This window comes from Podarcis vaucheri, assembly GCF_965113315.1.
Source record: "Podarcis vaucheri genome assembly, chromosome: 1".
Classification (NCBI taxonomy): domain Eukaryota; kingdom Metazoa; phylum Chordata; class Lepidosauria; order Squamata; family Lacertidae; genus Podarcis; species Podarcis vaucheri.
The window spans coordinates 108673322-108697943 of record NC_138759.1 but is presented as its reverse complement, the minus strand read 5'-3'; the positions used below and the strand labels follow the sequence as shown (position 1 = coordinate 108697943).

General features: G+C 44.1%; 1 protein-coding gene across 1 annotated transcript in view; it reads left to right on the top strand.

The window, feature by feature from the left end:
• The first annotated feature begins 14960 nt into the window (after positions 1 to 14960).
• The window catches only part of ACVR1 (activin A receptor type 1), a 72606-nt gene continuing 62944 nt past the window's right edge, over positions 14961 to 24622 (top strand). Inside the window, exon 1 of the mRNA XM_082198519.1 lies at positions 14961 to 15394. Coding sequence (XP_082054645.1) covers positions 15387 to 15394 — 8 coding nt within the window. The 5' untranslated portion in view covers positions 14961 to 15386. The remainder of the gene's footprint in view (positions 15395 to 24622) is intronic.

The window sequence follows — 24622 nt, the reverse complement described above, 5'->3', positions numbered from 1 at the left end:
TAAATGAATATTAAAATAAATAAATAAAAGTATTTCAAGAGCTTTCCCCGCACTCATGTCTTAGCTTCCCCCTCATGGTTGGCAGGCGCTTATTATCACTTCTGCCATGGGTTTGGGTTTTTTTAAAAGGAAAACACAGTTTGCTCTGCCTGGCGTATCCATGCTATGATACTGCAAAGCAAAAGTGCTTCTCAGTGTTTGGCCTGCAGTAGTGTGGTGTTCCTGGCCTTTACCAACCAAGATCTTACCTGCATGTGGGGATGAATAATACCTGCTCTCCTTTGGAGTAGGGCACTGCTTTCCACTCTGTGTATGTTAGAGTAATGTAAATCAGAACAAGACACAGTACTCAAAAGTAGAAAAGGGGATGATGGGGAGACATGGGGGGACAGCTGCAGAATGTGTTCACCTTTCTTTTGCTTACCTGTGTGGGGCACTTTGTCCTGGCACCTCCTGCTGTTGGAATGGAATTTAGTGTTGGGTGTTTGTGTCTAGAGTTCGGAGACAAAGGGTACCTGGTACAATTCTGTGCACAGAAGTGCTAGCAATATTCTCAGATTCCCCCTGTGTGTTCTGGAGAGAAGCTGTTTGGGTTTGAAGCATTTGTGCTAGGTTCTGTCTTTCCATAGCATCCCCATCACCAGAGAGCTCTAAGTTTGCATTATCACGAACCCCGTGAGGTTTAGCAGCATGCCACGTACTCTCTTGCCACACTTGTGCTCTCCCTGTGCTTGGCTCATATTTTGGTGGTGGTGTGCTGTGATTGGGTTCTGAGCTGCATACTATCCTCTGCTCTGCCATGGGCAGGGTGGGGTGGGGACATGGACCTATTCTAGAATTGTTTGATGTTGTGCCAAATCTGGGGCTGAAGTAATGTTGCACTGTCAATGAGTGCATGGTGATACAAAGGGAGTATAGACGACGGTGTGCTCCTCCCCTGCGCTACCCACATCTCACCCATGACTCATTTCAGCTATTCTAGAGGTGTATTCTTCACCAGCAGAATATCTGGTATTCTGCCCATGTAGCAATGCTTCCTCTAAACCTTACAGCCCATCAGGTGATCGGCCTCTACCCTAGGATTGTGCCCTAAATATCCTTGAATTGTATTTTTTTAAAACAACAACAACATCATCTCCCATGCTTATCAGTGTTGGAGTCCCTCAAAGAGACCCATGGAGGAGATGATGAGCTGTCATCTGTTAAGTGGCACTTTGTCTTCTGACTCAGCGCTGAATGGGAGTTTGGAAGCACCATTTTTAGATGAGAAATAGGATTCAGTTCCTGACCATCTGTGGCTATTTAATATTCCATGTTGCTTTTCAGAAGACTAGTGGGAGGTGTCTTAGCAAAATGCCAGTGTGGCTAATTACTTTTCTGCCTACTTAAACCTTCTAGTCTCTTTAATGCAAAATAAAGCTTGTGTGTGTTTTAATGCACCATATGAAACTATTATAAATGGTGAAGTTTTGCTCCATGCCCAGAAACTAAATTACAGTAAAAGTAATATTGAGGAGCTATTACTGGCAGCACAAGGGATTCCTTTGAACCAGAGCTGACAAAAATGTAGGGCTCACAGATGCTTCTCCGTTGCCAGGTAAGAGGGATGATTCTGGGCGAGATGGATCAGTGGTCTAATTTCATATAAAGCAACTTCTTATAAGTCATGTTGTTCTGCCTAGTGGCTTGGCAACTAGCAAAGAGTGCTAATTAATGGGCTGAAAGCTAGCCTGGAATGCAGGTCACGACGACCTACCTGGGTGGGAGCTGAAAAGAATGTTCTGAATGGGAGGATGTCTGGTTGGAGGAGAAACAAGGAGGGGTGTCAACAGACTGAAGAATTTTTTGCTGATCAAGCACCTTCCTTTTAACCTACTGACTGGTTAATTTATCATATTTACGTAACTGTGCAAATCACCAAAACCTCACTATTAAGTGCCTTTGTGGGGGGGGGGTGCAGGAAGATGCTTGCAATTTAATAAACAAAAGCTACCATTGTTGGGTGGAAGGAGAGTCCATCTTTAATATATTTTCTCATTCCCTTTTATAGCCTTCTTCAGAAGGTTAAAGGAGTTGGCATGCTTAGCCTAGAGACTATTGACATCTTTAAATATTTGAAGGACTGCCAAATAAGTGACGGACCCAAACAACAGGCTACACAGTCACAAGAAAGAATATTTTGACTAAACATTAGGAAGAGCTTGGCTGTACAAGGTTTACAGCGATAGAACAGATGACCTTGGGATGTGGCAGACTCTCCTTCGTTAGCGGTTTTAAAGCAGAGGTGGTTGGATAGCCACTGATCAGGGATATTGTAGCTGTAGGCTTCCTGTGTTGCCATAATGCTGCACTAACCTCACCACTACAACTAGCTTCCCTCTACTTCCCCGTAAACAACAGTTAACACCAGTGACTGGATGTTGGGTGAGCACTGCTGCCCCCCCCCATGTCATCCACTACTGCCATTCACATTACAAAAAGTCCTTCTTTTATATGTTTTTTTTTTTTAAATAGCCACAGGGTGATCCTATCAAGATTAAGACCAATTAAAAGTTTTTAATTCTCCCTGCCCTGTTTTCTGAATGAAGATGTCTCCTCACCTGAAGCTGCTACTTGCCCCATTACAGTGGTACCTCGGGTTAAGTACTTAATTCGTTCCAGAGGTCCGTACTTAACCCGAAACTGTTCTTAACCTGAAGCACCACTTTAGCTAATGGGGCCTCCTGCTGCTGCCGCACCGCCGGAGCATGATTTCTGTTCTCATCCTGAAGCAAAATTCTTAACCTGAAGCACTTTCTGGCTTAGCAGAGTCTGTAACCTGAAGCATATGTAACCTGAAGCGTATGTAACCTGAGGTACCACTGTAGTAAAAACCATGTAGGCACAGCTTGTATGCACGTGTGGTTTTTACCAACAGGATAAATAGCAGTTGAGAAGGGAGAGGTGTTATCTAGAACAGTGTTTTTCAACCACTGTTCCGCGGCACACTAGTGTGCCGCGAGATGTTGCCTGGTGTGCCGTGGGAAAAATTAAAAAATTCGAAATATTTTTTTTTAAAAAAGTCAAATTTTCGATTGGGGCGCCGTCCCCGGAGGGAGGCGGGCGAGTTGGGCGCCGAGATGCGGAGCGGCGGCGAGGAGAGGCCGCCCAGCGCGGGGCTCTCGCCGCCTGCCTGCCTGGCTGCCTGCGAGCTCGGCGGGCAACGCCTCCGTCCGCAGCGCCCGCCTCGCGGCTCTCATTCCCTGCCCCTGCCAAAGCTCACCCAGCCAAGCAGCGCTCTCCTTCCTGCCTCGCTTTGCTGCCTCCTCCCCCCCACCCCCAAAGCTTGGAGGTTCCCTGGCGCCGGCCCGCAGGTTTGACCCCCTTCTCACACCTGTTTGCGCTCCTTGCACGGAAAGGGGCGGATGGGGAGGAACGGGGCTCGCCGCTGCCTCCGCTCGCCCTTCCCCCCTCCTTCGTGCGTCCCTCCCGGCGTGATGCTGCGCGCTGACATCACGGGGCTGTAACGTGGTGTGCCTCGAGATTTTTTTCATGAGACAAGTGTGCCTTTGCCCAAAAAAGGTTGGGAAACACTGATCTAGAAAAACAGTGCAGCGGATGCGGACTTAAGCCCCCATCTGATGGCACCAATCTGCATCTGTAAAGCACAAGACTGCTTATACCTGCAGGACAGCAGATTCTACTACTGTTGTCTTCGGCACAGAGTTCTGATGGCACATGGATTGTTTCTCTAAGCTGTGAAAGCGTCGCCTGAAATTCTGGGCAAGCCTGTACAGGTTTCAGTGCGGCAAGCTTGCCACAGCCAGCAAAAGCAGTTACGGTGTCATTGCCAGTGGAGTCATGTAGCTAGGAAGTGCATTGTATATGCTGTGCCCTATAGTAAAAGGTCCCCTGGACGGTTAAGTCCAGTCAAAGGCGACTATGGGGTTGCGGCACTCATCTCGCTTTCAGGCCGAGGGAGTCAGCGATTGTCCATGGACAGCTTTCCGGGTCATGTGGCCAGCATGACTAAACCACTTCTGGTGCAACGGAACACCGTGACAGAAAACAGAGCACACGGAAACACCATTTACCTTCCTGCCACAGCAGTACCTATTTATTTACTTGCACTGGTGTGCTTTCAAACTGCTGGGTTGGCAGGAGCTGGGACAGAGCAACAGCTTACTCGATCATGGGGATTCAAACTGCTGACCTTCCGATCGGCAAGCCCAAGACGCTCAGTGGTTTAGACCACAGTGCCACCTGCGTCCCTATAGCATTAGCAGTGTGCCTTGATTGTTGCAATCCATGCTTCTGAAATTAAGGTGCAGCTGTACTGTGACACTTACTGTTTCTAATGACCACTTCTGTATTCTTATAGACAATAAGGATTGCTTTACTGTTAAAATATTATATTACTTTAACTGACTGGCTTTGCTCAGTGCATGGAAAATTACTTTTTGGTGAAAAGTTGTATATAAATGTTGGAAATATATAAATAAGCAGCTTGAGAAACTAATACAACATGCTGCAATTATAGAAGTCAAGGTGTTTAGAAGGTGTTAGTTAGACAATCATCACACCCAAAGTACTGTTGATGTGTATTTATAATGCAGAATGAATGAATGAATGTACTAATCATACTCCCCAGTACAAGGATGTTATGGGAGCCCAGGAGTTAAACAGCAGAGAAAAACTCTAATCAGGGTCATCTAATAGAATTTACAGCCAGAAATTATTTCTGTTTTACCAGAGACTGGATTGCACGCTGATAATGTATCCTTGGTGATTCACAATAGCCTCCAACATTTCTCCTATGAAAATAGGGATGTCCTATTCCATAATAATAATAATTTTATTATTTATACCCTGCCCATCTAACTGGGTTGTCCCAGCCACTCTAGGCAGCTTCCAACATATATAAAAACATAATAAAACATTAAACATTTATGAACTTCCTTATACAGGGCTGCCTTCATATGTCTTTTATCTCCTTGACTTGGGGGGGGGGGTGTTGCATAACTCCATACCCTGGGATTAAAACAGGGACATTGTACCATACCCTCCAGCATTTCACTGATGAAAATAGGGACGTCCTAAGGAAAAGCCAGACATTATGGGATCAAATCAGAAACCGGAACGGCTTCTGTAAATCCAGGACTATCCCTGGAAAATAGGGACACTTAGAGGGTCTGCAATTGCATTTGTTTACTTTCTATGACATAAGCTAAATTTGTGGGGAAAGCCACCTGGTTTGATAGAGCTGAGCTATATCCATTTATTGTTTCAAGCTGAAAACAGCTGATGCTGAGGACTTGGGTTGTGGGGAGTGGGAGCAGAAGAGAGACAGAAAGTGTGCACTCAAGAATGACATGTTGCATGGATGCTAACAAGCCATTCCTGCTTTAGGTCCAAGCTTACCCATATAACACTCAAAGCTGAGTTGCAGCAGCAGCAGCAGCAGCAGCAGCAGCAGCAGCAGCAGCGACAGCTTGGTACAGAGAGCAGGATTTTCTGCCCTTAATTTATTAGCCACAGAACACTGATCCTACCAAACAAAGAGATGGGCTGCAGAAGGCCTGCAGATTGCTGATGTTGCTGTTGCTACTTGTGGGAAGAGAGGGGGATAAGTCTGCAGCAATTCATAATTGTGCTCATCGAAAGAGACTTTCTGAAATGCAGCCTCTTTCAGTCACTTCATTTGAGGTACAATCATCACTGTGGTCTCCCAGAAGTCTCCGCCTTTCATTCGGTCACTCTGTCTGTTGTCTGATATATGGCTGGGTTATTCTTGTCACGTCCAGTATTAAATTAGTCACAAGCATTTTCTGTCTTTTCCCCCCCAGCTGTTCAGAGACATCACAGTAAGACATCACCTCAGACTTTTTAAATTTATATTTGTTTATTTAATTTAAAAACAACATAGTCAATGAATTAAACTTCTCCCCTCATTCCTGCCAGCTGCTCAATCACCTTCTAGAGAAACAAAATTATTTTTGTAATCCACTCTAGCCCTTAAGCCAATTGTAAGAAGAGAAGGCATGGGAACACAGATATAAAACTTGGGGTTCATGCAGTGACTTGCTCTGACTCAGTTGTTAGTTCAGCCTCCTAGTCCTGCTGATTTCAGTCAGACTTGTTCCTTAGGGAGGGAGGTTGTGTGTGAACCTGTGGGTATGTGACTAGTAGGGTCCCCTCCAGACTGGTGGGTTTTTTGTGGGTGTATTCAGCAACATGTCATTCACACAATAATATTGCATTAGTGGTGTCTCATTCCATTTTATTAGTTCCATAATGCTTCTTCAATGTTACTGCATTATTGCCTTCTGGAGGGGCACTGTGCAACAAAAGTTGGAAAGTTGGACATATGAGGCACTCAGTTATGGTGAGATGGCAGAGGGAGGGAGGAGGGGCATAAAGGATGCATAAAGGATGCCTGGGGACCAGCTATACCCAGGCTGTTGCTAGCTGCGCCACTAGGTTTGATGAAGTGCACGCAACCTGTGCACTGTTGTGCTAGCTTTCCTATTGTGACCGTGGTGAGGTAGGGGTGTGGGCAAGTCACTCTTATCATCCTGCGTTCATCAACTTCATGTATTGGTGGCACATCGGCACTGATGCCAACGCAGGGACAGATCCTATTTGACGGGCCCTTTCTGAGTTTCCAGATGTATGTATGGCACATACCGGTATGTCTGTTGTCTTTGCACCATTTTTGTATTTGAAAGGCTCGCTAGCAGCGGTGGCAGCAGTATCTCCCTCATCCCCACTTCCCATGCGATTGGCCTTTAGGATTCAAAACAGAACAAGTGCCACTAAAAGGCCGATCCTTCTGTAGTACTTCAAACCAGTTCAATTTGCAAGCTAGTTGTGAAGTGCAAACACAGTCCTTGTTGGGGGGGGGCGTAATATACACAGTGACTGTTTTTCCACTCAAGATTTCCATGTTGAGCATTAATCAATGGTGGCTGCTGCCCATTGCAGCTGGTGGGGCCTAAGGCGGAGACCTTGGCTGTAGCTGGAGCCAGAGCCAATGCAAAGCAGAGCCAATTCATTCTACCTTTGTCTTCACTTTCCTCCTTGTTGAGTTCCAAGAGGCAAACACTGAGCCCAAGGAAGAGAGAGCTGTCAGGAAGTGCCTTCCCTTGGACTGGTTTGAAGTAAGGAGGTGGGCAAGTGATGGGAGGTTGAGACTGGTGAGTCAGGGCCACATTTACCCTAATGCACCAGCCTCCACTGCCACCATTTTAGGTTTAGATTTCCATCAAATGTACTAGGGCGGAAAGACTAGTACACCAAGCAAACTTAACATTTCTCACTCGCTGTACAGAAGCCCAGCAGAGCCTCCAACTAGCAGATGCTGCCCGAACAGCAGTTGGTTGGATCATGAGCAATATTAGGACATGAATACATTAATTCACTTTTCACTATATGACTAAATTTGATGCTCTTTTTGTTGGCAAGGATCCGAAGTGAATATGGCAATTAATTTGCGGAGTGTTCAGCTTGCGCTTGCCAAAGGGGCATTAATAATATGCTTTAAAAGAAGCCTTGGAACCTAAATGGCTTTGCTGTTAGGGAAGTTGCCGGGGAGAGAGATCAAGTGCACGCTTAAATGCCAGATGATGGAAACAGTAGCCAAGGAAAGTATTCTCCCTTAGCCAAGTTTGAGTGGGGAATGGGCATAAACTAAGCCAAAAGGATCAGAGACGAACAAACAATCCATGTTTGGTTGGCACTGTGGGATACGCAGAATGTATACAGGAACAAACAAGGAGGACAACTGCAACCTTATATGGTCTTGTTTTTCTTTTCTTTTCTTTTTACATGCATAAAAAGGGGTGGGTGGTGCTCTTTGCTGGCATGTAATTGATATTGGATGTTCACAATGCAAGCTGCTGACACAGTGGCGCAGAGGTGTAGGACCTGTTTCTTGGACAGAAAAGTGCCCCTCAATCGTCTCAAGCTGGTTCGAAAGAGCACCTCCTAAATTAGTATTACTGTATAGCTGTGCCTTTTTGAAAAAGCAAACCTTCTGGTGATAGCATTTCCACCCTGAGCCTCTTCTTCAACTGCACAAGCTGTGACTCAGGTCGTATAGGCTGAAAACTGGCGCCTGAAACAGCTTCTGTGCCCATATCGAGCAATGTTATGTTTTCTGATATGATTTATTCAACAAATTAAACTTGGCTGTACATAGGCGTTAAAATTGCAAAACCAAAAAAAGTCACTTTTGGAGCAAAACAAGTGTGTGTGTGTGTGTGTGTGTGTGTGTGTGTGTGTCTTTATCCCCTGTTTTTAAGTTTTATTTTATAACAGCATTTATATCCCTCCCTTCTAAATAATAATAATAATTTTTATTTATATCCCTCCCATCTGTCTGTGTTGCCCCAGCCACTCTGGGCAGCTTCCAACACATACAGAAATAAGAATAAAACATCAAACATTAACAGTAATAATCAGATCCTATATAAAAAAAATCACAATAACTATAATAAACAACTTGTATCAAATAAAGCAATACAGTGGTACCTCGGGTTACATACGCTTCAGGTTACATATGCTTCAGGTTACAGACTCCGCTAACTCAGAAATAGTACCTCAGGTTAAGAACTTTGCTTCAGGATGAGAACAGAAATCGTGCTATGGCGGCGCAGCAGCAGCAGGAGGCCCCATTAGCTAAAGTGCTTCAGGTTAAGAACAGTTTCATGTTAAGAACGGACCTCCAGAACGAATTAAGTACGTAACCCGAGGTACCACTGTACTCAATAATCCATTAGAATCCAATAGTAAATTAAACATCAGCAAATAATATTTTAACTATATAATCAATAAAATAACAGCAAAGCACAATGCATAAAATATCAGAAAATGCACAAAACCAAATACAAGGACCAAAAACAAACAAGGACAAAACTGAGAAACAAGGACACACAACTTATAAAATTATTTTTAAAAATCTATCCCTGAACTCCTCTCTTCCCAGCTGCTTCTGCTGTTCTCAAAGTCATGGTCTGGGGCTGGAGGGTGGGGCAAGGCCACTGGAAAGCCATTGGTTGCAAAAAAACCTCTCTCCCCTCAGTTCTTGTGTAAATACACCACTCAGGGTGGCTTACAGCATATATAACATTACAAGTTCATATAAAGAATGCAGTGCAATTACAGAAGAGACAGGGTCAGCAGTTAAATTACCGGTATAAATGTGTTGTCTCCTAAAACTCTCAGGGTCTGGTCTGAAGAGACATGAGGTTAGCACTTTGCTGAAGTTATGCAGTTCTGGGACTGGTCAGTAGTGCCTGGCAACTATGGGCATGCTGCTTTGGGTTCCATGATGGAAGAAAGTCAGGATACAAATGTTAAAGCATAAATAAAAAGTGAGCCTGATGGAATAATAAATAGGACTTAAATAACTGGTGAAAAATTGGGAGAGAGAGAACCAACCATAGTTCATTACAGATGAAGGTTTTCCACAACCGAGGGCAGCCACTCTGAAGGAAGGCCCCATCTCGTATCCTACTCAGCCGTGCTTCCATCGTAGGACACGAGAGGGACCCTCTGATCCTAGACACTGGGCAGAATGACTTGGGAGTAGATGAATCCCTACAGTATCCTGGACCTAAGTAATGTAGGACTCTAATGGTAATCACCAACATTTTGAACTGTGACCAGAAGCAAACTGGTAGCTGGTGCAGCTGTTGTAGGATTGGTGCAACGTGATCTCATGTAGCTGCATTCTGGACCAGCTGAAGTTTCACAGATAACCCCATGTGGACAGCACTGCAGTAATCCAAAATGGAAGTAACTAAGGCATGTGTCACTGTGGCCAGGCTTGACTTCTTCAGGAATGGGCACAGCTGGCACACTAGCCTCTGCTGAGCAAAGGCACTCCTGGTGACAGCTGCCACTTGGTTTCTGCACTATATGACCTACCAAATCATTCTGGTTTTTTTAATACAATCCCAGGGTTTTCCTCCTCACAATCTAGCAAGACATTTGTGGGGTCTTTTGCCCTTTGAAGCAAAGAGGGAATTTTTCAACTGGCATCCCTCATATGTGTATAGTACTAAGGAAAAAATTATGACTACTGTTGCCACTGTTAATTCTCTTGCAAACACTAGTTTTGGCCCTTCAGGGGGCCTGAATCTCTGGAGCAGGGGTCAGCAAACTTTTTCAGCAGGGGGTCGGTCCACTGTCCCTCAGACCTTGTGGGGGGCTGGACTATATTTTGTGGAGGGGAAATGAACAAATTCCTATGCCCCACAAATAACCCAGAGCTGCATTTTAAATAAAAGGACACATTCTACTCATGTAAAAACACACTGATTCCCAGACCGTGCGTGGGTTGGATTTAGAAGGCGATGGGGCCGGATCCAGCCTCCGGGCCTTAGTTTGCCTACCCATGCTCTGGAGGATCTCTGGTCCAGGCCTTAGCAATTGCTCAGTCTTCCACCACAGGCTGAACTTTCCCATGCAGCAATGAAAACTATTTACTCTACATTTTCAATTTATATTAGAACTGTGTGGATCTAATAGAACAGCCTATGGTCTCTCTGCATCTTCCTTCCTTCCTTCCTTCCTTCCTTCCTAGCAATTATGACACTCAATGTTGTACACTTCAGCTTGGAGTGGTTACTTTGATCCTAAAGCAGCAACTTTGGGAAATTTTGCCAGTCAACATTAATTACAGACGACTGTCTCCCACTCCTACTTTTGTAACTGTGCTCAGGGAATGGGGAAACTATTCTCAGCTTCAGAACCTCCATTTGCAAAACGCATCTCCGTGTTTGTAGGTTCGTAAGTGGGCAGTTGGGACCAACCAAAATGCCATGAAGTATTGAGCAAGCTTTTGAGTTTTTCCAGAACATCTAGCCCTGATGAAGAGGTTTGGTGGACATGAAATAAAATAACAGCAACAGTACTTTGTGACACGTTGGTTGCTGTTACTTATTTGATTTATATCCTGCCTTTCCCCCTGAAGGAGCCCAGAGCAGTTCTTAAAGGTATTGCCCAGCGGTGGATTTGGGAATTTTTTTTATGGACCAGCATGGTTTCTTCTACTTCTTTATTTACTTCTTAGGGTGGTTCTGAAGACACACAAAGAGGGCTAGGGAAGAACAATGCCCCTTGCTTCACCTCTTCCAAATGGCCAAAACTTATCACAAATGACTCACACAAGCACAATGCCAAACAGCTACATTTTGGTGATTTTCCTGAGCAATGAGGATTGCCAGGGTAGATTTGCATGGTATTTCTTGTGTATCTCCATATCCATTGCCTTTCCTTTTGTAATGCAAACAATGGTAACACCTTCTTGGTAGAAGAAAGCAGTTGATTAAGAAGTTGTAAAGTAGATTAACTTCAAAGGGCTGTGGGGGATCCCAAAGCTGCAATTTTGCACCACTAGCTTCCCAAATGCTGAGGAATGCCTGTCTGCTCACAATTCACATCAAGATCTAAATGGGGTCATATTCCTGGGATATGCATGTCCCAAAATTGGTCTGTGCTGGACTCCTCTTCAACCCGTGCTCCAGTATCCTCAAATATCGACTCAGCAGAGTAATGTAAGTGCCGCTCAAAAAGCTGTTCATAAATTATGTAATCTGCTCTTGATATGTACCCAAAAGAAAAAAAAAAAAGAAATCTCCTTGCTAAAGTATCTTCTTACAAGAAAAGACCATGTATCTTTTTTTAAAAAGAAGAAAGAAAAAAGAAAGAAAAAACAAGCAACAAGCAAACAGTTGCATCCTTCAAAAACATATATGAAAGTACTGTAAAGATGCAAAATAAAAAAAATTCCTTCCTGTAGCACCTTAAAGACCAACTAAGTTAGTTCTTGGTATGAGCTTTCGTGTGCATGCACACTTCTTCAGATACACCAGATACAGATGGTGTATCTGAAGAAGTGTGCATGCACAAGAAAGCTCATACCAAGAATTAACTTAGTTGGTCTTTAAGGTGCTACAGGAAGGAATTTTTTTTTATTTTGACTATGGCAGACCAACACGGCTACCTATCTGTAACTGTAAAGATGCAGTTTGGGTTAGAAATAGAGTTACAGGAACAGACATGGAAAAATGCAGGAACAAGCATCAGCAGGAAAGATCCCTGCAGCTCAAAGAAGTTCTGTTCTCTTCCTCTGCCCACCCCCTTCCACTCAGCTCTCCTGTTTGCTTTTCCAATTTCCACCCCCTTTTCTGCAAACCACCAGGGTTGAAATGGGGAAAAATAGTATACAAATGAAAGGCTATACCTCTACAGCACAACTTATATCATCCTGCCATCCCTCTCCCACAAAGAGATAATTCATCCACCTTGCAATGCATTGTGGACCTCTGGAGGTCTGAAGAGGGCAGAGCAAAGGCAGGTAAGACTAAGGGGCCTCCGATTGTGTGGGAAGGAATGGACGGGGGGAGGGCGAGAAGGAAACTTAGGGGGCTGTGGGAAGGTGGGGAACTTCAGTGCTTACAACTGCCTAATTGGGGCAAGATTTACCAGGAAGAGTTGCTGTGCTCACTAGGCCTGGCCTCCTAAGCTGTTTTGTTTCTTTGAAGAAAGTTAACTTCACGGGCACTGAGTTATTGCTGACCTGCTCCTGACAGTCACCTTGACAGCCACCTCCTGTCATCCCCCAAGCAGCTCTCCCAGTGTGAGTCTGGCCTGACCCCTCTGATGGACGCCACAGAGCACCTTTGAATTTCAGCTCCTGCCACCCTGCCCTGAGGGCACCCTTTGCTGACAGAAACAGGGAGAGGCAGCCCGCTAATGTTGGGAAGGAAGGGAGCCACGGGGGCAGCGTATTTCACTCCTTATGCACACAAGCGGAAACTCAGGAGCAGGGATTGTTTAAATAAAATATAATAAAATGCCTCATAGGAATATATCTTGTTGAAGAAATTTGCTGATGTTACAAACTGAAGCAGTAAAAATCTTTCAAGGGTTACAATACAAGTCTATACATCAGCCGGGAAGCAAGTCCTACTGAATTCAACAAGGCTCACTCCCAGGTAAGTGAATAAAGAATTGCTAGCAATGTTCACTATTTCCAGTGTTGTTTCTAAAAAATTATGTAAATCTGAAACACTGAAATGTGAAATAGCGAACCTGGGACCGCGTGCCTGATGCTCTCTGTCTACCGCTGTGCTATGCCCCTTCCCCTAAGCTACAGCTTTCCTTAAGATAAATTCCTATTAGAACAGGTATTTAAATTAAACAGTATAGGCTTCAATTTGTTCACTAGTTTAAACAGTGAAAAATATAACCTCAACTTATTCAAACCACTCATACACAAGGCTCAGAAAGCTCCCCCCCCCTACGAAACTTTTTTTTTTCTACGTTGGCGAGACAGGCCAAAGGTTTTCTTTTTTAAAAAATAAAAAAATGTGATTGGAACTCGCGGTCTATTTTTAGTGGCAAAGCTCATCCCTGAGATGTACTAAGAGTCTCTGATAATGTGCAGTGTGCTGTTCTCTTACAACTGAACCACCCCATCCGTTTCTTGTGAGACACGGGTGTGATGACGGCCTAGCAGCCTGGATCCGACCCTTCCTGAATGCGCGATCTTTCCCCCTCGAGTTGCTAAAAAGAGGTTTGTGCGTGCGCGTGTGTGTGTGATCAAAACACGGCTAGGAAGAGCGATGGGTGAAGACTGTGCTGCCGCGTGGTCCGTTAGGGCAAGAAAAAAAATCGTAACTTAGAATCATAGAATCATAGAATCATAGAGTTGGAAGAGACCACAAGGGCCATCGAGTCCAACCCCCTGCCAAGCAGGAAACACCATCAGAGCACTCCTGACATATGGTTGTCAAGCCTCTGCTTAAAGACCTCCAAAGTAGGAGACTCCACCACACTCCTTGGCAGCAAATTCCACTGTCGAACAGCTCTTACTGTCAGGAAGTTCTTCCTAATGTTTAGGTGGAATCTTCTTTCTTGTAGTTTGGATCCATTGCTCCGTGTCCGCTTCTCCGGAGCAGCAGAAAACAACCTTTCTCCCTCCTCTATGTGACATCCTTTTATATATTTGAACATGGCTATCATATCACCCCTTAACCTCCTCTTCTCCAGGCTAAACATGCCCAGCTCCCTTAGCCGTTCCTCATAAGGCATTGTTTCCAGGCCTTTGACCATTTTGGTTGCCCTCCTCTGGACACGTTCCAGTTTGTCAGTGTCCTTCTTGAATTGTGGTGCCCAGAACTGGACACAGTACTCAAGGTGAGGTCTGACCAGAGCAGAATACAGTGGCACTATTACTTCCCTTGATCTAGATGCTATACTCCTATTGATGCAGCCCAGAATTGCATTGGCTTTTTTAGCTGCCGCGTCACACTGTTGGCTCATGTCAAGTTTGTGGTCAACCAAGACTCCTAGATCCTTTTCACATGTACTGCTCTCAAGCCAGGTGTCACCCATCTTGTATTTGTGCCTTTCATTTTTTTTGCCCAAGTGCAATACTTTACATTTCTCCCTGTTAAAATTCATCTTGTTTGTTTTTGCCCAGTTCTCTAATCTGTCAAGGTCGTTTTGAAGTGTGATCCTGTCCTCTGGGGTGTTAGCCACCCCTCCCAGTTTGGTGTCATCTGCAAATTTGATCAGGATGCCCTTGAGTCCATCATCCAAGTCGTTGATAAAGATGTTGAATAAGAGGCGGCTTGCATGCGCTTGCTTGATTTTTTTCTTTCTTTCCAAAAAACCGAGCCCGGGCCACCCGGGTGGCTCCCAGACAGGTGTGGGGGCATCTGCGTGTGCCCTGTGGGCGTGCCACGTCTTGGTGTCTCGTGCGTGCCCGCTGGGGCCGGGTGTGATTCCCGGCTCGGTCCTGCAGGGGGCGAGACGGGGCGTCTCTGCTCTGGCGCCTGGATTTGCGCCGGGAGGAAATGATGTGCCTGGCTTGCCTGGTTAATTACAGCTCCAGACTCCCATTGGCAGAGCAGGGAGCAGCCACTTCCTCCTCCCTCACTGCAGCTGTATCCCCGGCTGAGTAGCCCCTCCTCCTCCTCCCTCCCTCCCCTCCTCGCCTCGGCTCGCCTGGCTGCCTCTTCGGAACTTTGCGCCTGGCTCGCTCTTCGCTGCCAACTTTTCCCCGTCGCGACTCGACGGGAACTTCTCCTCCTCCTCCGGGCTCCCCAAAGGCGCCGCTGCGGGTAGCTCAGGCATCGCCGGAAAGGGGGCCGGGCGCTGGGAAGATGCGGCCGGGCGCAGCGCCGTGATTACAGCGCGGGTCTCCGGGAAGGGGTTGCGCCGCCGCCGCCGCCACCAGCCCTCCTTGCAGCTACAGCCGGAGCACCAGCAGCCGCTGCAGCAGCAAAAGCCCATGGACGGGAAGTTCCTCCTGCTCCTCCTCCTCCCTTAGGATCCCTGGGGATCCCGCGCCGCCGCCTCCCCCCTGCTTCTTCGCCTTTGTCTGCGGCGCTATGAAGAGGTGAGTGGAGCTGCCTGTCTGAGCGGAGGCTCGCCCTTTGGATCTCACTCCCGCCCCAAACCCAGCAGCCTCTCCCTCTTCTCTCCTCGGGGTCCAAAATGCGTCCTTTCCCTCCCTCTCTCCCCCACGCATGGGTCAAAACCCGCCTCCTACTGCGTCTCTGGAACTGTGTTGGAGACGATTATTATTTTATTTTAATTTTTTAAAAAATATCTCGATTTCCAACCCCCTTCCTTCTTACGCCGTTTGTTTGGAAAAAAACACACGAGCCCCCCTTCTTTATATATATAAATATACGTAGAATTTATTTATTTATTTTTAAAAACCAAGCCAGGAACTCGATTCGGAATACTGTACAATAATGTGCGGTTCATGCAGTGCCTGCTCCTGTTCTGTCTCTGTAAATGGGCGTTTCGGACGCGCCTTTAAGAATCCTTCCAGAAAAGCTCCCAAAGCCAATAATATTACATCTGAGCTCTGGTTCCAGAGGCGGAAACTTAAGAGGAGATTTGAGGTGGGGGGGGAGGGGGCACATCCTTTAATCACTTCTGGGAGGCAAGCCTCTTCTGGTGCAGGAAGAGAGGGGGAGGAGAAGGAGGAGGAGGGGGTCAGGGAGGAAAGAGAATCTGTAAACTTTCCTTGGCTCCCTCCCTCCTTTCCTGGCTATAGTCTTCCAGCAGCATCAAAGGCAGGAATGTGGGATTCATCTTCAGATGCCCACAGGGCAACTGTGGTTACAGATGTTACTCATTACCTTGCCAAGTAGAAGCCCTTCCCTCTTAAGCTGCTGCTCTTGCAGGAAAAGAGAAAGAGAGCAGCTTGGCAAAGTCATAAATAAAAATGGAAGGGAGATGGATAATTTGGTTTGAAGCAAGAGCCTTGCTTTATTTTTATTTTTGAGTGTGTGTTTGGACTGGTCTTTGTTGTTAAGTTGCTGGTTGATTATACCTCTAAAGTGTTTGGGAGGTGCCCAAAGGCTCGGGTACCTTTTTTTTATTAAGTTGCCTTGTAGATTTTATTTGTTGCTTTGGAGGTGACTTGCACACCTTAAAGAACCGGGTACATTAAAAGCTTTCATTTAGTTCTCTGAAGAACATAGGAAGACTCGTTCTGTGTTTATTTTTTAAAAATAAAAAATAGGCCTCTTTGTTGGCATCTTTTACTTGTCTGACTACTCTCTTGGCTCGTGGTTTCAGTTGGTGAAAGAAATACTTAACCCACAAACAGGATGTTTGGCAGTTGCTCCCTTTCCAAATCCTATGGAAAATGTTGAGGTATGAAATTGCCTACTCTGTGGGGGAGTCCTTTATTTGGTTTATTCAAATAAAACAAAAATGAAAAACAGTGCGTTGGTCTGTACAGCCAACCCACACATTTAGAGAATTCACATTGTCCAGTTCTGCAAAGTTAATTTTGACTTTTGCGTGTGAAAGTGAGACAGTGGACAATTCCCCCCTCCCCCTTGGTCAACAAACGAACTAACAGTTAATTGTTAAAGAGTACTCGGCCTCCTTCACTAGAAGGAGAGGAGGGGAAAGAGAGAAGTCATTGTATATCTATTTTGTATGTATGATTTTAGGTTTCACTTTTTCATGTTGTAGCTTACATTTAATGTATATTTGCTGCTGATATATAAACTGTTTGCTGGTTGGTATGTTGTGGCATGAGCTGAGGGCATGGCAGCAGCCTACTTCAGGCTTCCTCAACCCCAGCCTTCCAGATGTTTTGGCCTACAACTCCCATGATCCCTAGCTAGCAGGTCCAGTGGTCAGGGATGATGGGAATTGTAGTCTCAAAACATCTGGAGGGCCGAGGTTGAGGAAGCCTGGCCTACTTCATCAGATACAGATAGGTAGCCGTGTTGGTCTGCCATAGTCAAAATAAAAAAATTCCTTCCAGTAGCACCTTAAAGACCAACTAAGTTAGTTCTTGGTATGAGCTTTCGTGTGCATGCACACTTCTTCAGATACCAGTGTGCATGCACACGAAAGCTCATACCAAGAACTAACTTAGTTGGTCTTTAAGGTGCTACTGGAAGGAATTTTTTTATTTTGACTACTTCATCAGATGCACTCATGCTGATTTAAAATATTACTTTCTACAAAACTGCCACAGTATGTATTCATTTGTAACATATAATATGCTGCTGTTCTGCCAGTACCATATTGGTTGTTTCTTTGCTCTGAACTTTATAAATGTTTGGTGGTAATGTGCATCTTATTGCAAGTCTGTACATTTGAAGAGCAGTGATAATCTGTAAGTATAATGAAGGAGGACTTGGCATAGCCTAGTTTGATTCTGTGCATCTCAAGTAGTTGACCTTGAGTAACACAGGTTAACCCTGTTTTCCCAACCTTCCTCTCATTAACTTAGAGCAGCACCGATGTTGACATAAGTGGGAGAGTCTTGTCTAGTCAGAGTTGTTGACAGTCTGCTCCCCACTTTTTGTCATGGCCTAAACATCTATTTATGCCCTTCCCCATGCAGAACGCATGTGTGATTTTCTAGCTGTGTGTTTGTCAACAAACCATAGAGGTCAGTCCGTGGAGCTATGTTGGTAAATGAATCTCATCCCTAAATAGTAGTTCTGTTTTTTTAAGCACTCTACGGCAGTTTAGGTTTATTAGAAATACTATTTGCTTGCTCTCCAAAAGTTTTAAGGAAGAGTGTATCTGGAAAGAAGGTGGATGTTCCACAAGACAGCAAGATAGTTATCTAGTTGTATTTGAGAATTTGGGCCTAGGAACAGGCTGGCATCACATTTTGGGGCCTGATACAGAAAGCCACAGAGAAATTGTGGTTACATCCATTGCTGCAGGAATATCAGAGGTACTTTTTGGCTGTTTGTGACATTAGTGGTGGTTGATGGGTGTTGTTTCCGCTTCACCTCTCCCCTTTACAGAAACCACTTTATGAAGATTCTAGAGCACTCACCCAGGACATTGGAAGTGGTAGCTGACAAAGAGCAGCAAGGCCTTGGCTATGTGTGCAAGCTGTGCGCAGTTTCAGTATGTTGTGGTGGGACTGCAGTACACTTCAAAGAGCTCAAAGGTTGTCTCTTAACTCAAAACGGGGAGTGTGTGTGTGTGGCATTTTTTTTTTTTTTAAGACAAGGACCAGGAGTATGTTATTTACACACTCAATTCATTTGTTAATTTGCAACACGGGTGACTAACCTTCCGCTACCCAGGTGTTGGTGATCTATGACTCCCATCACTCCTAGCTAGCATGGCCAGTAGTCAGAGGTGATGGGAACTGATCTACAACAACTGGAGGGCTACACAGGTAGCCACCCCCTTTCAGAATATGTATACTGCACCCTTCATAAGGTGCAGAGGAGTCAAAGGTTTTATGCATGGGCTTTGTGTGCATGTCCAGTATATTTTATGGCAATCAAGATGGATTGATTTGCAGTCAGGTTTCTTATTTTAGAACTCACATTTTTCCAGAACTTGTACTTTCAGAGAGGAGGGGTTGTCTACTTGTTCTGGGCTTTGGAACAGAGCCTGTCCAGTGTAATCTGATAACCCACCCCCTGAATTCTCTGGCTTGGTGAAAGAATGAGATTGGTGATGCCCACAAATTATGGAGGCGATCTAAGCCTAATCCTGTGTTAGCCCAGATTCCCACTATATGGGTATAGCATATTATAAATTTATGGGAGTAACTTGATACATATAGAATGTGGTTGGTAAAAAGGTGGAGTTTGGCAGTCTTCACTTCTTCCTAGGAAGTGCACAGAAAACAGACAATCACATAAAGCTATATCACAGTTGGTTTTCAAAGTGGACCCATATGACCATCTAAGCCTTCTCTTTTGCTTACGGTAAGTGGCATCTGCTGAGACACTGCAGGCTTTATGGCCTAAGCATTGATTTGGGAGGCATCCATTTAATTGAGAAGACAAAAGGCTGCTAGCTGCTTGTGCTGTCATCTGCTTGTAAGATGAAAGTTTGGCTGTTTAGAAAGTGTGTGAGCTAGTGCCGTGCTGAACCTTAACAGAGGTTTTCTTTCATCATTCAAGAGAGGTTGCGGGCATGAAACATACATGCTTTTTTTGGGGGGGGGAGTGTGGGTAACACACACTCTTTCTCTCTCAATAGGCTGGTCTGAGGAGGTTGCATTTACCAAGGTGATCAAGGGACCTGCCCTGTTGTTGTTTTCATTGAGGAGCTATTTAGGAAAGCCTCACACTCACAGCAATGGGGAGCTTTCTGCAAGCTGCCTCCCAGCCCAGGATTTTTATCTGGTATGATTCTTTGAGCACACAAATCTCGCTAGTCATGATGGCTAGAATACCAGTTGATCATGAATGGCGAGATTGCTGCTGCACTCATGTCTAGTTTGAAGGCTCCCATAGTCATTTGTTTCACCATTGTGGAAACAGAACGTTGGACTACATGGGCCTTTAGCTTGATCCAGCAAGGCCCTCTTTACGTTCTCAGTTATACATGTGAGCTGAAAACTGGTGTATGTGGCAGTGAAAAAGAGGAAAAGACTTGCAGTGCAATAGGCGCAGGAGTGTTCCCCTTCCCTCCAAGTGTTCCACGGATGTAACTCGCTCCATGTGCAATTCTGAGGCTTACTGGGGATATGGATCCCATGTAGCTTACAATCAGTAAGATAACTGGAATCTGAAATAACAATTTTCTCCTTCTGTGCGTTGTTTTGGGAGTTCTCCCCCTTTCCCTGATCCTGTTTGAGGGGCAGGTGAGAGAAGGAGAAGGTGAAAAGGCTTGCTCCATTAGAAGAAATCCGTGCATGGGATTCGACTAGTGGGACCAGTTGGTTAAATTTGGCCCTAACATATTTATTATGGCATAAGCTTCCATTTTCTTCTTTGTGTGCGCCCCCCCCCCCCCGCAAGAGGTCCAGAGGGCGGCAACATGAGAACGGACCTTTTCTGTAGCAACTCCCTGTTTGTGGTATGCTCTCCGCAGGGAGGTTCGGCTGGTGCCTTCATTCTACACCAGGCAAAAATATTCCCCCTCAAACAGGCCTTTGGGTCCTATACCCTTTTAAGCGTGTGTTTGAGAAAGGAAGGGGGTTATTGGTTTGTGTCCCCCCCCTTGTATTTTATTATGTGTTTTGTGTTTTTATCTTGTATTTTTATGTCATGAACTGCCCTGAGATTTACAGATGAAGGGCGGTATACAAATTTCAATATATAAATGTTGTCAAATCCTTAGCTTACCTTGGTGCAAAGGGTGGGGCTATTGTAACAAAAACAGGATTGTATCCCAGATTTGAAATACCAGCTAACTAAATGTGTGCACTCAACGCAACCAGATAAAGTCATCCCAATTCCTGACGCACTGTGTCCGCCTACCCTACTCCCAAATTCTTCCTCATGTTTCCTCAGTCCTTAGGCCAATATGTGCCCAGATTCCGTTATCTTCTGTTGCTGCCTCTGTGGTCATTAAACCTATCCTTGTTTTTATTCTATCTCTGCACGTGTTTGTTGCCTCTGCCTCTTGGGAAGCACAAAGCCGCTTCCTACTAGAATCTTTGGGGCAATAAAGATCTCCTTGTGATTATGGGAAACCTGTCTGCAAGATTTGGTTGTGAGTTGGATAGAGCAAGTGCAACATCTGCCCCCACCCTCCACTGCCCTGCACAGTGATGATTGCTTGATTACCTTCAAAATCACCCTTAGGCCTGTTTGGAAATTGATCCCTTCAAGGCCTACTACTTTGATTAAATTATATAAAACTGCAGTGAAGTTAAACGCAAGGGATATACGCTTCTTCTTGGTAGTCATTGGTGTTTATTTGACAGAGAGAGACGGAACCCAGGACAAGTAGCTTACAGATGAGGCTAAAATACAAATCAAGGCTTATTTCCTGTGAACCATTGGTTTGCAAGATTGCTTTTTGATTGCTTATCTGTTGTCTCATGGAAACTGTGATATATAAAAAAGCCCCTTTTTTGTCGGTTTGCATGTGCCTCCCTAGTTCTGCATGTGTTTTCTTCCGCGTGAACTTTTGCAGAAATGTATTTAACAGCTTCATATTCCCCCTATCAAACTGATGTCTGGTGGCTTTTGAGGTCCCAGGCGTTTAGAGAAGGTGATGTCAGACAGATCGCTTGCTGACTCAGTCCTTGTTGCAAAGCTTATGGGAAGCGTTTTGAAGGATGGCGTCTCATAAGTTACTTTGACCCCCCCCCTCCCCATCTCTAAACAATTATCTAAATGATTTTTTATATATATAAATAATTTTTATTAATTTTCCAGTATACATTTATAATATCCAATCTAAATTTATCACATATTTTCTCTTTTGGACTTCCTTCAGCCTCTCTAACAATCATCCATTATTCAATTTTTTAATTACACATTTCCTAATTTTTATATTGCATTTTATATACCTTCACCCTCTTATTTTTCTTCAACACAATATTCCTCAAACATTCACAGAGCTTCTTGAAATCCCACTAGCGTTGTTTGCTCATCACATATACATTTCAAATAATCTGAAACTTTTCCCTATCTAAATGATTTTTTTGGGAGAAGTGGCAAAGCCTTTCTGAATCCATTTGTACTCCTGCTTTCATCGCAAAGTGGTGGTATCTGTGACTTGCGCCTTGGACGAGGGTGGTTTTGCTTGTTGTTTGTTTGTTTCCCTCTAGGCAGGGGAGTTTGTAACCTGCCTTGCCCAGAGTTGCCCAGGGGACAAAGGTGCATGAAGGAAGCAATGTCTGGCCTGATGTCTCCATGAATACAGCTACTTCTCCCTGGCAGCAATTTAAGTGCCTGCTGTAGCTGCTATGTTTGTACAGATCCCCCTTGGGAAGCAGTGGCTCTGTATCCCTTGAATGTGCCAAGTTGAATACAGTTACATACGCTTCAGGTTACAGACTCTGCTAACCCAGAAATAGTGCTTCAGGTTAAGAACTTTGCTTCAGGATGAGAACGGAAATCGTGCTCCGGTGGCACGGCGGCAGCAGGAGGCCCCATTAGCTAAAATGGTGCTTCAGGTTAAGAACAGTTTCAGGTTAAGAACGGACCTCCGGAACAAATTAAGTACTTAACCAGAGGTACCACTGTATTGCTTTCTCTCCCTCCAACCACTGCCCCCAGGCAGCTTCAGGTTAGAAAGGGCTGAATCAGCCCCTGAATTAGCACAAGACTGTCATTTTTGTCTGTGCTGCTTATCTCTGTGTTGACTGATTTGGGTGGGACTACGCTATGTTGGCTGGTTAAGTGTTAATCAGGCTTCCTCAGACCATGAGAATCAACTGCATTTTGGAAGGGCTGGTTTTCTCCAGTGTCTTTAATGCGTGTCTTGTCTGGCAGAGAGCAACCAAGTTACAGAACCTAAACGTGAGCCCCAAACTTAAATGGGAGTTTCAGTGGCCATGTTTGCACATAACGATAAGCCAGGGGTTGTGGCTTAACAATGGTTGACCATGAATGAGTAGTGTGCCTGTTCACACGGCTCGATTGCTCCTGCTTCACTCCTGCCCTGGCACAAACAGGACACCTGAATGGTGGTTTGTTTCCCCCTGAGAAGCCATGGTTCAGAAGCTAACAACGAACCAGGGTTTACTTTTCCATAGCTTAAAGTCTTAACTGACCTGCTATGGTTATAATTAGCTCTTTGGTTACCAAATCATCACAGTTGACATTGTACAAATTAACTCATACTAGGGATTGTGAGATTGCTACCCCCCAAGTTGTTGTTGGACTCTTGCTAACATGTCCAGAAGTTGGGGGCAGTGGGGGAATTTTAGGGTGCCGCTATGACTTCCCCAACCCTTTGCTGGGGCTTTGTGTATCTTAAAAGCAAACCAAAATAAGTGCGAAATTCTGCACCAAGAAGAGTTCACTTCTGTGGTCTGTATGAATTATTCAACTGAAGTCAATTTACATTATTATTATTATTATTATTATTATTATTATTACCATTATAATTATTAATATATATATATATATATATATATATATATATATATATATATATATATATATACCATTTGCCTGACAAAATGGCTTCTTTTTCTCCTAATATTTCTCTTAATTCCAACTTCACATTATTTTGTTCGCCCTTTCTAGTTATATGTATGGTGTTGAATCCCCCCCCCCCCCAAAATATCTCTGACTCCTGAGTTTACAGTGGACGCTCTCTTAAAAACCAGAGTTCTCTTTTGTGGGTTTTCTGTGCTCCCATAAAATCACCATCACCAGTTTTATGTTAGTGCCCACACTTCACCCTGGGATCCCTGGGTGGGTTACAACAATTTAAATCACAACATTAAAAAACAACAGTTTAAAACAAATTAAAATTTCAAGAATAGGGTGGGTCCTAAAAATCTTGGGTTTCAACAGCCAGGGTAAAGAGTTTTGTCTTCAGCATTTGCGGAGTACTGAATAGTGAAGATGACAGGCACACTTCTGTGGAGAGGGAGTCCCAAAGCTTGCGGGCTGCTGTGGAAAATGCTTCCTCTTAGCCCATCACCCCTAGCTTCTTAGGACACCGCTGTCTATCAAGATGGTCTCCTGTGCTGATCTTGAGAGGGAACAAAGCCATCTTTGAGATATTTGAGGCCTAAGAAATTTTCGGCTTTAAACCAGGATGGATTTGATTTAAATCAAATCGACTTAAATCACAATTTAAATCACTAGTCAGTGAGACTTGATTTAAATCTTTTCTTTCTTTTTCTTTTTTTACAGAAAGACTCATCCTTGCTGGTATAATCTTAATATGTACAACCAGATGAAGGTTTCATTGTTGTAATAATAAATTTTCAGAGTAGTTTTTACAGTTGTATCAAAAATTACTGATTTGATTATACTATTAGAAATACATAATAATGAAATTATCGTGAGGTTTAATAAGTTAACTGTTTATATTTGGACAACTTTTCTGCTGTACTTTATTGGAAAGAGAAAAATAATCATTTCCTTAATAACAATTTAAACTAGTTAGCTAAAACATTATAGCATATGTATCCATGTTTGTTAACTGATGTGCTTAAACATTAAAAAAAACACCTTAGACTGAGTTTTAGCACACATGAGAAACTTAAAACAAATTCTTATTTCCTTATGAATAGCCTTTGGACTATAATGTAACTTAAAAAGAAAACTATGTTTAGAAAGATTTTTTTTTTCTACCAAAAGCATTTTATTTTAAAAATCCGATTTAAATTTTAAAAAATCCGATTTTTTGATGATTTTTCATTGATTTTTATCCACCCTGCTTTAAACTCTTAACATGAACACAT